Genomic DNA, 12,216 nt, shown 5'->3' with positions numbered 1-12,216 from the left:
AGTCTCCTGCCAGGGCCCCCCGCGGCTCCCACAAATGCACCAGGGAGGGGGTGCAACTTCCAGAGTGACCTGTTGCCGGTGAGTCCTGCTGTCCTGGGGTTCTGGCACTGAAACTTACACACATTGGCCAAGGTGGCCTGTTAGAAATTTCTGACATAGATGGACTTTGTTGTTTTGATTTGTGTTAAAGGGACGAAAGAATAAACTCTGACGTTTTTAACCTACAAATATGACTTCTATTTGTAGTGTAAATTTTGTGCAAGAAATTGCTATCAGATTTTTATAAGTACATTTACCATTGTCATTAAAAGTGTAAGATGAAAAACTATTTAGCATTTCCTTGTAGCTGGTTTCCTGTAACCTTGAATGGATGTCAATAAGGTGCTTTCTGACTCGCAAGAAACCAGAGGGGCCATACGATGTTGAATTCTCTTCCTCTTCATTCTGAAAACAATGTTTCATGTATGCTAAAAAGGAAGAGGACAAAATTATTATTATTATTATTATTTTTGAGACAGGGTCTCACTCTGTTGTCCAGGCTAGAGTGCCGTGGCATCAGCCTAGCTCACAGCAACCTCAGACTCCTGGGCTCAAGTGATCCTCCTGCCTCAGCCTCCCGAGTAGCTGGGACTACAGGCATGCGCCACCATGCCCGGCTAATTTTTCTATATATATTTTTAGCTATCCAGATCATTTCTTTCTATTTTTAGTAGAGACGGGATCTCGCTCTTGCTCAGGCTGGTCTCGAACTCCTGAGCTCAAACAATCCGCCTGCCTCGGCCTCCCAGAGTGCTAGGATTACCAAAATTATATTTTAAAAAACACTTTTAAGCATCTTACGGGAAATGTGAAATAATTACAGTATGTTTAAACGCTTCTCGTTGCCAGGCGTGTCCCACAGTGCTACGAGGTCGGCACGGTGCCGGGGCAGAGGGCGGCCGGGCCCCGGTGATCGGGAGGCCGTGCCGGGTGCAGAGACCTGGGCTGGGTCCCTGTGCACCACGTGCTTGGGAGACCTGGGGGGGCCCCTGCACCTCGTGACCTGGCAGGTTCCTCATCCGTAAAACTCACCTCATAGGCTGGTACAAAAACTCCGTGAAGCTGCGTGTGTGACGGTGCTTTGTAAGTTGTTCACGCAGCGCAACGCTGATAACCCTCAGCCTCGACGGGTTTGCTGCAGACGTGAGCCAGCTCTGGAGAGCGTGGGAAGCCCGGTGGCTCACGCGCCTTCCCAGCTGACCCTTTCCCACCACGAGCCCCTGTGGGCACAGGCACGCCTGTCGCCAGGGGCCTTGTTGGGAGACGCCCCTGGGTGTGCAGACGCCACCAGCCATCTTGGTCTTCCTGGAACTTGGGCTGGACTCTCTTGGACAGAAGGGGGGGTATCTTCAGGTTGGGGCCTAGGGAAGGCGGCCTTGAATTTTTATTTGTCCTTCATTTCCGTGAGGGCTTCCCAAGAGCACGTGGCCTTGCTAGGTGCTACGTGGCATCGGCAGGTACTACATGTATGTTGGTCCGTTAGCACCCCCACCTGCTCTGCTGCCGCGGGGGATCCTGTGGCCGACGCTGAGGAGGCACAGGGGACACACAGGCACGTCGGCTGCCATTAGGTCTGAAACGGTCCCCAGTGCCACCCCCAGTGCCATGCGGAGCCCGGGCCGCAGTCCAGGCTTCCGCCCTGCACAGTGTGGGCGCGGCGAGCGCTGCCCAGCGGCTGTGCAGGAGGACGGCTCGGCCCAGGCTGGGAGGGGGGCGAGCAGGGGGGGGGGGGGCAGAAGCTCTGCTGGTGGGGCCGGCAGCCACCTAGACCTGCGCAGGCATCACGGAAGTGTTCCCTGATGTTTTCCGTGTCACATGCATGTGAGCCGTGAAAGAGCGATTCTGCCATTTGTCCTGACAAGTCTCCATGTGCTTTGTTCTTTTCTGACTGTTGTCTGCAAGCTGTGAAGGGGGTGTTGTCACCTCCACTGAAGGGGATAGAGCTGGAGCTGTCCCAGGACTTCAGGCTGACAGACGTGCCCAGTGCAAGGGCTGAGTGCAGGGCAGTGCGGGGGCAGGGCTGGACCTCGCCCAGCTGTCATCACGGGAGCCACGAAGCGCTGTGGCCAGGCAGCGGGGGGTTGACAGAAAGCAGGGAGAGAGTGGCCCCCGGCGGGTCCGGCAAGGAAGATCAGGCACCGCGCTCGGGCAGTGTCGCCGGCAGCGCCAGGTCCGGCCAAGCAGCCCTTCCCCCACGGCCCGCTCGGGGCTGGGAAGACCCGTCTTAGTATCTGATTTTGTGTTTGTCTTAGTAAGTTTCCCTTCTTGGTTATAAACCTCACATCTTTGCTCAAACTATAAGATTAGCATCTGTTCCTCCATTCGAAGAGAAAATTACAGTCGTTTTGAAGGTGCAAATCATTTAGCTGTTAACGTTCAGTAAATCATTTTCCTCAAAGAACAAATACTGCCTTACCCAGGATGGTAAAGTTATTTTCCTTCATCTTTCTCTTTACCAAGCCGGAGTACTGGCTCGTCAACGGTTTGGGTGGAAAAGAGTCGGAGCGTCGGCGCCACCCGGGGGAACCCGGGCTTGCCGAGTGGGGCCTGGTGGGCAAACGCAGTGGCAGTGGCCCTGTGGGCACCCAGGCAGAACCAGCCTGGAGCTAAAACCACCCTTCCCAGGCCGGCTGCCGTCACCAGGTGGCGGGTGGAGAGTCTGTCCGCACTGCTGCCCGGGGGCCTGCACTGAGGGGTCTCTCTGCGCAGACGCCCTGGAGGCCATCACGGAGGTGACTGCCACCCTCCAGAGCAGCCTGGTCCGGCTGGAGAACCTGCAGAAGCTGACGGAGCTGCAGAGGGACCTGGTGGGCATGCAGAGTCTCGTCACCCCAGGCCGGGTGAGTGGCCTCGCTCTGGGGCAGCTTGTGAGCGCCTCTCTCTCTCTGTGTTGAGATGCAACCAGTAAAATATATCTCAGTAAGTTATGTTGAGATCTAATTCACACACAACAAAATTCGCCCTTTTAAAGAGCATTATTTAGTAGTTTTTAGTATATTCACAAGGTTATGCAACCATCACTGTCTAATTCAGAACAGTTCCTTATTTTTATTCAAGGTTTTTATTTTTATTCAACCATAAGCAAACAGCAGAATTAATACACCATTCAGCAACTCTAAACCGGCTTTTCTTACCCGAGGAAGATTGATCGGTTTAACGGACACAGATGCAGCGTTCCTGACAACCCTGGCTGGCACGCGGGCCGCGCCCCCACAGCAGCAGGGCCCCGGCAGTTCCCAGGATCCCGCGTTGCAGGGGCCGGAGCCGGACGCTGACGCCTGTGAGGCCACAGTTCAGAACAGTCTCACGCCCTCACGCCTGTTAGCAGCCACTCCGCACTGCCCCCCCTCACCCTGGCAACCACTGATCCACTTTCTGTCTCTAAGGAGTTGCCTGTTCTGGGCATTTTGTGGAAATTGAATCGTACGTTATATGGGCTTTTGTGACTGGCTTCTGTCACTCAGAATGTTTTCAAGGTTCGTGCGTGTTGTAGCGTAGGTCAGTACTTCATTTCTTTTTCTTTTGTTTTTTTTTGGTAGAGATGGGGTCTCACTATGCTGCCCAGGCTGGTCCTGAACTCCTGGCCTCAAGCAATCCTCCCACCTCAGGCTTCCAAAGTGCTGGGATTACAGTCATGAGCCACCGCGCCCAGCTGAGTAGTTCATTCCTTTTTGTGGCTGAATAATAATCCATCCTATGTGTACCACATGTCCATCCATTCACCTGCTGATGGACGCTTGAGCTTCCAGTTTTTGGCTACTATGAATAGTGCTGCTATGAGCATTCATGTACAGGTTTTGTGTGGACACATGTTATCAATTCTCTTCATGAGGCAGGGGTCCGACTTCGCTCCTCTGCGTGTGCCTATCCAGCTGTCCAGCACCGTCTGTTGCCCTGGCTTGGCACCCTAGTAAGAGATCAGTGGACCACAGGGTCTGGATTTATTTCTGGACTCCCCATTCCATGGTCTTTGTGTCTGTCGGGCTGCTTACTTTCTGTCACCAGAGCTTTTTGCTTTGAACTCAGTACGATAAATGTAAGAAAATCATTTTAAGAATTTCACGAAAGGCCAGCCGCGGTGGCTCATGCCTGTAATCCCAGCACTTTGTGAGTCCGAGGCGGGAGGATGGCTCGAGCCCATTTCAAGGGTTGCAGTGAGCTATGATGACACCACTGCACTCTAGCCCAGGGAACAAAGCAAGACCCTGTCTCCAAAAATAAATAGAAGTTAAAAATTGCATGGATATGTTTCCAGTCTAAACACAAATATTTGTGCATTAGAGTGTGTGTGTAAGTCGTGTTCCTGTGTTAGCCTTATTAGAAGAAAGTTTTGAGAACATGGAACTATGAGCTCAGAAAACGAATTAGACTGGAATGTACAGGAAGGTTATGAGAGTTTGGGCTTTGATGGATACTAAGATCGTTCTGTTTCTTTTTCTCCTTGGCTAGTGTTGCCGGCTGGAAACTGCAGGCGAGGGGCTCGGTTACACATTGACATGTCTCCTAATGGCCCCGGGGGCTGTCACGGGAGAGACAGACAAGCCACACAGGGCAGTGGGGGCTGCAGGCTGCCCACCCCCTCAGCTGCAGGGTTGTGGGGACCAACGGGATCAGCTGCCCAGCTCGGGGCCCTGCGCGCAGTAGGTGCCGTGCAAATGCGGCCACTGTGACTGCAGTTACTAGACAAAATCTCCAGAGTCTTTAGAACCGAGGGTCTCTTGTCTCCCTGAGTTGAACGTGTGTATCAGTCCGGAGACAGGAGCTACACCGTTACCCGAGCAGAGCCCTGGTGACCGGGTCTGGGGCTGGCTGCCAGGCACCGGTGGGCAGACAGCCAGGGAGGAGCCAGGTGGGGGAGGACCAACTGGGGGCAGCAGGTGCCTCCCCAGGGCTGGGGCACAGGGCTCAGCCGGGGGCTTCAGACTCAAGGGCTTGGCGAGGGGTCCGTGGAGCTGGAGCTCGGGGAAGAGGGCATCCCCGGGCCTGGGGCGCACCCTGGGGGGGCTCTGAAAATGGGACTGCTGCTTGGGAGTTCTGGGGTCCCCAGGGGGCGACGGCCCTGGGTCTGCACGGAGACCCTACAGGCAGGACCTGCGGCTGCTGCTGGGGTCCGTCTCGCCCGAGGCCTCTCCGAGCGGGGTGGGGGGTGACGCAGAAGCACCAGTGCGACCACGGGGAGACCCTTCTGTGGGCCGGTGACCTCGCGTTGTCTGTGAGGGTCACCTGCACAGTGTCCCTTTCTGTGCTTTACACAGAACACTGGGCTGTCCACACGCTCTCAGGGCGTATGAGCTGCCTCTGTAGAAAAGGCTCCGGAACAGTCCGAGCTCGCGATGCTTTGGGCCTCCCAGGCCCCCCCCCATCAGCACCGGTGTCGGGGACCTCGCGGGGCACATGCGTGCGGCGCCTGGGCTGCGGTGCTCCTGGTGCGGGTGGGAGAGCTGAGGGGACATGCCGGCCAGGGCCAGGGCACCTCCTCGCTCCGCGGCTCCTCCCGGGGCCTCAGCCCCTCGCTGCTTCGGAAGCCAAAGCCTGTGTGACGTTAGGGACTCTTTTTCCTTATTTAATGCCCCGCGGCAGCTAGCTCAGGTTGCTCGGTAACATTTGTGGGGACCCTCCCCTGCTCCCCCCGTTCCTCAGACCTGCTCTGCCCAGTTTTTCTCGCAGCAGAACTCAGATGGCACCTTTGTGGTGGAACCTTCCAGAAGCCTCTCCTCACCGAGAACACCCTTCGCTTTACCTCTTGGTCATCTCAGGCTCCAGAGCTCCTGGCCCAGGGCGGGCGCTCAGTAGACACCTGTGGGGACTGAGTTAGTTGCCACCAGGACAGGACGTGGTGGCTGAGGGTGCTGCTGACGGCAGGGGGGCCGCCGGGGGGCCACGCAGCTGTCCCTGCGCAGGGCTGTCCCCGCCTCACAGGGGACCTCGTCTGTGTCTTCCAGGAGTTTATCCGGGAGGGCTGCCTTCACAAGCTCACCAAGAAGGGCCTGCAGCAGAGGATGTTCTTTCTGGTGGGTTCTGTCCCCTGCGTGAGCCGCCGTCCCTGAGGAGCAGGTGGCCGTCTGAGGCGGCTGTGCCCACCAGCAGCCCCCAGCCTCTGTGCAGGCGGCACCTGGCGGCCTTGGCTGGGGGGGGGTGGGTGGCATCGGTCAGGAGCCGGGCAGGGTCACTGTGTGGCAGGGTCACCGTGTGGCAGAGTCACCGTGTGGGAGGGTCACCGTGTGGGAGGGTGCGGATGCCGCTGTGCCAGCCAGGGCCGCCCCCCTGCCGCCCCCCCCCCGCCCTGGGCACGTGTTGTGGGACACGCAGAAGCTGGGCGTGGAGAGGTCCCCACGCTGTGGCCGCAGGAAGCGTCTGCAAAGAGCCCCGTGGCCAGGGGTCCTGCTGCTGGCCCAGAGCCCGGTTCCAGCCCCCGGGACCCTCAGCCCATCCTCCCCACCAGGTCCTTCCTCGGGCCTCAGCGGGCTCCAACCCGGACCCTATCGGGGAGGCTGAGTCCCCACCAGCCAGAGTCCCTCCTCCTTCCAGCCAGTGACCCAGCCCGCCTGGTGGCCCTGGGGGCCCTGGACTGGCCCATGTGGTACTTCTTATTTCTGGTCAAAATGATCAAATGAATGAAGTAAAAGTCCCTTTTTGCCAAAAATCTCCAACAAGCTGAAAAGAGCTGAGAGCCACACGACGGGCACCGGGAGGCTGCCAGGACGGCGGTCACTGTGCCGTCTCTAGTTCGTCACTGAAGCTCTGTCTCTCAGTTCTCAGACATGCTGCTGTACACGAGCAAAGGCGCCTCGGGGACCAGCCACTTCCGGATCCGGGGCCTCCTGCCGCTCCGGGGCATGCTGGTGAGTGGTGTCTGCCTGGTGCGCTGGGCGGGCACTGCCCCCCTCGGGCAGAGGCGGATCCCACCCGCGGGGGCAGAAGCGCCCTGGGCCTCCCTGGCTGTCCCGTCTCAGGCCAGCGCGGTCACCATTCCTGCCGCTGCCTCCGGCGGCCTGGGACCCGCTGGGCTCGGCCGAGGTCTCGGCAGCACAAGGCCTGCGCCGCCAGCTCAGAGTGAGCCTCTGCAGGGACGTCCTCCACAGCCACCCCCTGTCCGTGACACCCACCCCCTGTCCATGACACCCACCCGGGGTCACGTGCGGCTCTGGTTTGCCCTTTGACCTACCTGGGATCCGTCACCTGAACAGCCCCACGCTCAGCGTCCTCTGGCGCTGGACACAGGCCGTTTGCCTTGAGCTCCTGGGGTGGGACAGTGGCTGGACCAGGGACACTTTCATTCTGTCTTGTGAGGGGGCGAAGTGCTTCATTTAATGTGATGCCGCTTGTCAGCCTTGTCCTTTGTGGTACCTGCTTTTCGTGGTCGATGAAACTGTCCTCGGTCGTGGGCGGCTCCCGTACAGACCTGAGCCCCCTGCCCGTCCGCCTCTCGCCGTCCCTTCCCTGGGCCCGGCAGGGACGCCGGGAGCCACGTCCAGGCCTGGCCACGGGACGTGCTGCTGGCCCAGGACAGCTGCTGCAGCGGACGGGCCCCCCCGGGCCTCCCACGCGGGGGCCACTGGCTGGGGCCTGACACCAGCTCCGTCCTGCCCGCGGGTATCCGTGACGCTCGCTCTGCTCCTCCAGCCCTCGGCTGGGGAGGTCGGGCTGAACGGCCTCATCTGCCGTCCCTGGAACCAGACCCCATCTGTTTTAAAATCACACTTTCATTATAGAAAAAATACCTGAAAATGTAAAATAAAAACAGGTCACAGTTGCAGCACCCAGCAGGACCGCGAGAGCATTCTGCAGCGCGTCCCTGAGGTCACACGTGAGGAGTGTCCTTGTCCCCACAGGGGGATCACCTTCCACAGGCTGTCTTGTAACCCACGCTGTTTTCACTCAGCACTTTGTCACGAGCATCTTCTCGTGTCCCCTGCGCCGTCCTCACGGCAGAGATGCCTGCTGGCCTGGGCGGCCGAGCCCAGTCACCCCGTTGCCCGTCACTGGGCTTGCGGCTGCGTCTAGCTGTGGAGGCTCGTGCGTGGCCCTGGCAGGCCTCGTCCGTCCACACACCTGTGATTGTGTCTTTAAGATCCATCCCAAAACACAGATGCGTTTGAGCAAAGGGTCCACGTGCGGTTACGGCTCTGAGTGCTCCCGCTAAGGCGCGGCCGGGCGCCGGGTGTGGACGTGGCCTCCGTCCGGCCCTGGTCCCCGGCTGGTGAGTTGAGCGGCCACTGCTTCCCTTGGCATCTGTCGGGCCGTCCGGTGACCTGGCTCCTACTTCCTGGCACTGTTTTCTCTCTGGTCTCCACGTGAGCTGCTTGTCCACGTCTGTGAAGCCTTTACGTAAAATAGTAGAGAACCCTGACAGGTCAGAAGTACCTTCCTCAGTCGGTGCCGGCCTCTCTCTTCGCCCGCCGCCTGGCTCCACCCTGACAGGCCCGTGCGTGCCTCATTCCGGAGTGGCACAGCGCGGGCACCCGGCAAGTGCTTGTTAGAGGAGTGAAGGTAGACATTTGCCGTCTACAGGGGCTCCTTGACTTGGGGCAGGGCTACGTCCTGATAAACAACCCAATGTAAGCTGAAAATAACAGACATCAAAAACGCGTTGAATACAGCTCAGCCTTGCGTGTCAGCGTAGCCAGGCCGACCTCAGCCGTGCTCAGAACACGTGCACTGGCCTGCAGCCACACAAAGCCACTGCACCCCGAAGTGTGGAACACCCCGTGTCATTCGTTGACTGCTGCCCTGGCGGTGAGACAGGGTGGTCGTCGGGCACTCAGAGCTGCCCTGAACGTGTCACCTCACACCAGCGTAGAGCTGAGAGTCAGGGACCGTCTGGAATCAGCTCTGCCGTTTCTTTCCCTGAGGGTTTCTGTCCTTCGTACGGGGCTCAGGAAGTTCTTCCTCCTGCCAGTTTTACATTGGCACTTTGTTTTTGAGGCAGAGTTCAGTGGAGAGCAGTGGCGTCATCGTAGCTCACAGCAGCCTCAGACCCCTGGGCTCCGGTGACCCTCCCACCTCAGCCTCCCGAGTGCTGGGGTTACGAGCGCCGCCCCCTCGCCCGGCCTGTTGGCACCTTTTTGTGGTTTCATTTTCCTCATCTAATTAGTCTGCCTAGAATTGGTTTTCATAAATGTTATTAGATTTAGAGGTGACACTTTCTCCCCATTAGTCACTTGTGCCCATTATTGGTTGGGTCCTTCCTTGCTCACTGATCTCAGAGGCTGCCTTTGTCCCCTAAGACCTCTGGGCTCTGTCCGTCCTCAGGCCACGCTCTCCTTAGTGTCCAGTGCGGTGGTGTTTGTGCGGATGAAGACGTCCATCCCTTGTTCTTCCTCCTGAGAGTGTTCTTTGCTATTCTCAAGCATTTAATTCTTCCACGTAAATTTTGACGTCATTGGACAAATTCCCCTCAAAACATCATCGAGATTTTAATTGAAATTGCATTAAGTTTATGTATTAACTTAGGGGAAGACTAACTTCTCAACAAGGTTTTACCAACCATTGCTTTTTTTATTTTTTTTTTTTTGAGACAGAGTCTCACTCTGTCACCCTGGCTGGAATGCAGTGGTGTCATCATAGCTCACAGCAACCTCAAACTCCTGGGCTCGAGTGATCCTCCTGCCTCAACCTCCCGAGTAGCTGGGACTACAGGTGCCACCACCATGCCCAGCTAATTTTTCTATCTTTAGTAGAGACGGGGTCTGGCTCTTGCTCAGGCTGGTCTCGAACTCCTGACCTCAAGCGATCCTCCCGCCTCAGCCTCCCAGAGTGCTGGGATCACAGGTCTGAGCCACCGCGCCCGGCCATTGCTTGTGTTGCTGCAGACCTTTCTGCTTGTCTCTCAGGCTGCAGTGCAGTGGTGTCATCATAGCTCACTGTAACCTCCACCTGCTGACCTCAACTGATCCTCCCGCCTCTGCCTCCCAAAGCGCTGGGATTACTGATTCAGACCTTTAATGTCCAGGGTGAGGCTCAGCGGTTGGGACCCCACAGGCCCCGCACAGGGAAGCTCTGGGTTCTGTGGGGTCATTGGTGACTGGCTGGTCCTGGGGACACAGAGCTGGCCCTCATTCCTGACTGTAGAGGGAAGGAGGTGGCTCTTGGCATGAGAAAGGCGACCTTTATCACGTTAACATTCCCCTCTATTTCTAATAGGTATTGTCAGGTGTTTGCAGCACGTGGGAAATGATCACGTTCCTCTCTGATTCTGATAGATGAAGTTACCAGTCAGCTGACGCCAAACTGTCCTTGCGTCCCTAGAACAGCCCGACTTGATCGTGGGGCAGCTCCTTGTGTGCACCTCTGGGTTGGCTGTGGGAACACATTCAAGCTATTTCATGCAGCCACTCACAGCTAGGACTGGTCTCTAATAGGTTTTCTTTCACTGTTAGGTTTATAAACTCTAACCAGGTTTAGAGGTGAACTGTCTAGAACTCTCTTTTTAATAATGAAAATGCTCAACATTTTCTCCTTTGCTTGATTTTCAGCTAATAGTGCTGGACCCCCCGGTGAGTAGTTGGTGGCCCTTGGCCCACAGCTCAGCGCCTGGTGGCGGCTGCAGTGGCGTGGGGACAGCGGCCTGGCCCCCGTAGCCGCCCTCGTAGAGTCAACGTAGACTGGGACACGGGGCTTCAGGCTGGGCGCCCGTGTTGCCGGCGGTCCCCACTCGTGCCTCCGGCGGGGGTCAGCCTGCTCCGTCCCCCTCCATGAGACCCCTCGTCTCCCGCCCGCAGGTGGAGGAGAGTGAGAACGAGTGGCCCGTTCCACACTGTTTCACCATCTACGCGGCTCAGAAAACAATCGTGGTCGCGGCCAGGTAGGGCCCTCCCGTCTCCGTCCCACGCAGGCTGGGGCGCAGGGGTGGGGACTTTGCTGTCACGAGTCCTCAGTTGCACGGGGGCCTTCCCTGGAGCCCCCGGGCACGTGCCCCCTTTGACGCTGAGCTCTGCTCCAAGTGACGCAGCCAAAGCTGCAGCCTCGGCCTTGTCCGGGGAGGGTGCTTGCCGACCTGTGAGAAGGTTCCAGAAGAGCTGCTCCCTACACCCTCGGGTTCAGTGCGTGACAAGGATCCCACGCTGTCCAGGGCTCTCAGGGATGGGGCAGGCGAGTGGCCAGGGTCCCTGCGGTCAGTCTCCCAGGGTACAAGCACTTCCCAACCCTCCCGTCAAGGAGAACAGTGCGGGGCTCGTGGGAGAAGCCCCGGCAGGCGGCTGCACCAGGCCCAGGGAGGCGCTGCTGCTGCCCTGGCGGCCGTAGGGGCTCCCGTGAGGCAGACCAGGTGCCACCCAGAAGGAAATGGAGCCTTCCTCCTTCTCCCCAAACCAAACGCACCAGCTCACCAGGTGGTGGCCCTGCCGCGGTGCCAGTACCAGGCTGTGCCCGCCTGCAGGGCGCTGCCGACGTCAAGACAGCACAGGGCACTCGGCGCCCAGCAGGACATGCTGCCACTCAGCCCCACCCCGGAACCCGCAGGTCGGCGTCCGAGACTTAGAGATCAGGACAGCTGAGCCCGGGGCCCCGTTCCGTGCTTAGGCGCCGTGGCCCTCCCCGCCTCTCTGGGCTCACGGAGCACAGGGTGGCGCGGCCCCCGCTTCCCTCGTCCTGAGCCTCGCCCCCCACCCCCCTGCAGCACCCGGCTGGAGAAGGAGAAGTGGATGCTGGACCTGAACGCCGCGATCCAAGCAGCCCAGGGCAGTGGCGACACGTGCCCCGTGCTGCCGGGGGGCCCTGTGTGTGCCCACGCCCCCGGTGAGTGGTGCCCAAGGCCCCCAGGAGCGCCCTACTGCGCCGCAGGAAGCTTTCCTGGAAGTGTTTCCCTTGGTCACAGGCAGCCTGCCGCGCTGCCGTGTGCTCCCTTCCTGGAGGAATGTTCCAGGCCACGGCCGGGCAGGCGGAGGGTCCTCGAGCTGCCCTGGCTGCCGCCTGGGCACTGCGGGGTGCGGGTGTGCTCTACCTGTGCTCCCCTCTCCGGCACAGGCTGCTGCCCCGTTAAACTGTGCCGTCCTCGCCCCCAGGACACCCCGACGAGGCCGCTCCGGAGCAGGAGTTGGAGGAAGATGCCCGGGACGCCCGCGGCTCCCTGGAGGGGCAGGGCCCGCACCGGGCCAACACCACCATGCACGTGTGCTGGTACCGCAACACCAGCGTGTCCAGAGCCGACCACAGCGCGGCTGTCGAGGTACAGGTGGC

General features: G+C 58.9%; 1 protein-coding gene across 6 annotated transcripts in view; it reads left to right on the top strand.

Moving 5' to 3' along the window:
* Window positions 1-12,216, top strand: part of FARP2 (FERM, ARH/RhoGEF and pleckstrin domain protein 2) — a 120,009-nt gene that overhangs the window by 105,591 nt on the left and 2,202 nt on the right. For 5 of the 6 annotated variants that reach the window (XM_045559874.1, XM_045559875.1, XM_045559872.1 and 2 more), the window contains 7 exons: window positions 2,749-2,879; window positions 5,982-6,050; window positions 6,792-6,881; window positions 10,515-10,535; window positions 10,761-10,843; window positions 11,657-11,775; window positions 12,042-12,205. In XM_045559874.1, coding sequence (XP_045415830.1) covers window positions 2,749-2,879; window positions 5,982-6,050; window positions 6,792-6,881; window positions 10,515-10,535; window positions 10,761-10,843; window positions 11,657-11,775; window positions 12,042-12,205 — 677 coding nt within the window. The remainder of the gene's footprint in view (window positions 1-2,748; window positions 2,880-5,981; window positions 6,051-6,791; window positions 6,882-10,514; window positions 10,536-10,760; window positions 10,844-11,656; window positions 11,776-12,041; window positions 12,206-12,216) is intronic. The other variant, XM_045559873.1, reaches the window with a different exon arrangement.

This window comes from Lemur catta, chromosome 8 (genome assembly GCF_020740605.2).
Source record: "Lemur catta isolate mLemCat1 chromosome 8, mLemCat1.pri, whole genome shotgun sequence".
Taxonomy (NCBI): domain Eukaryota; kingdom Metazoa; phylum Chordata; class Mammalia; order Primates; family Lemuridae; genus Lemur; species Lemur catta.
This window is presented reverse-complemented; position numbering and strand designations above follow the sequence as displayed.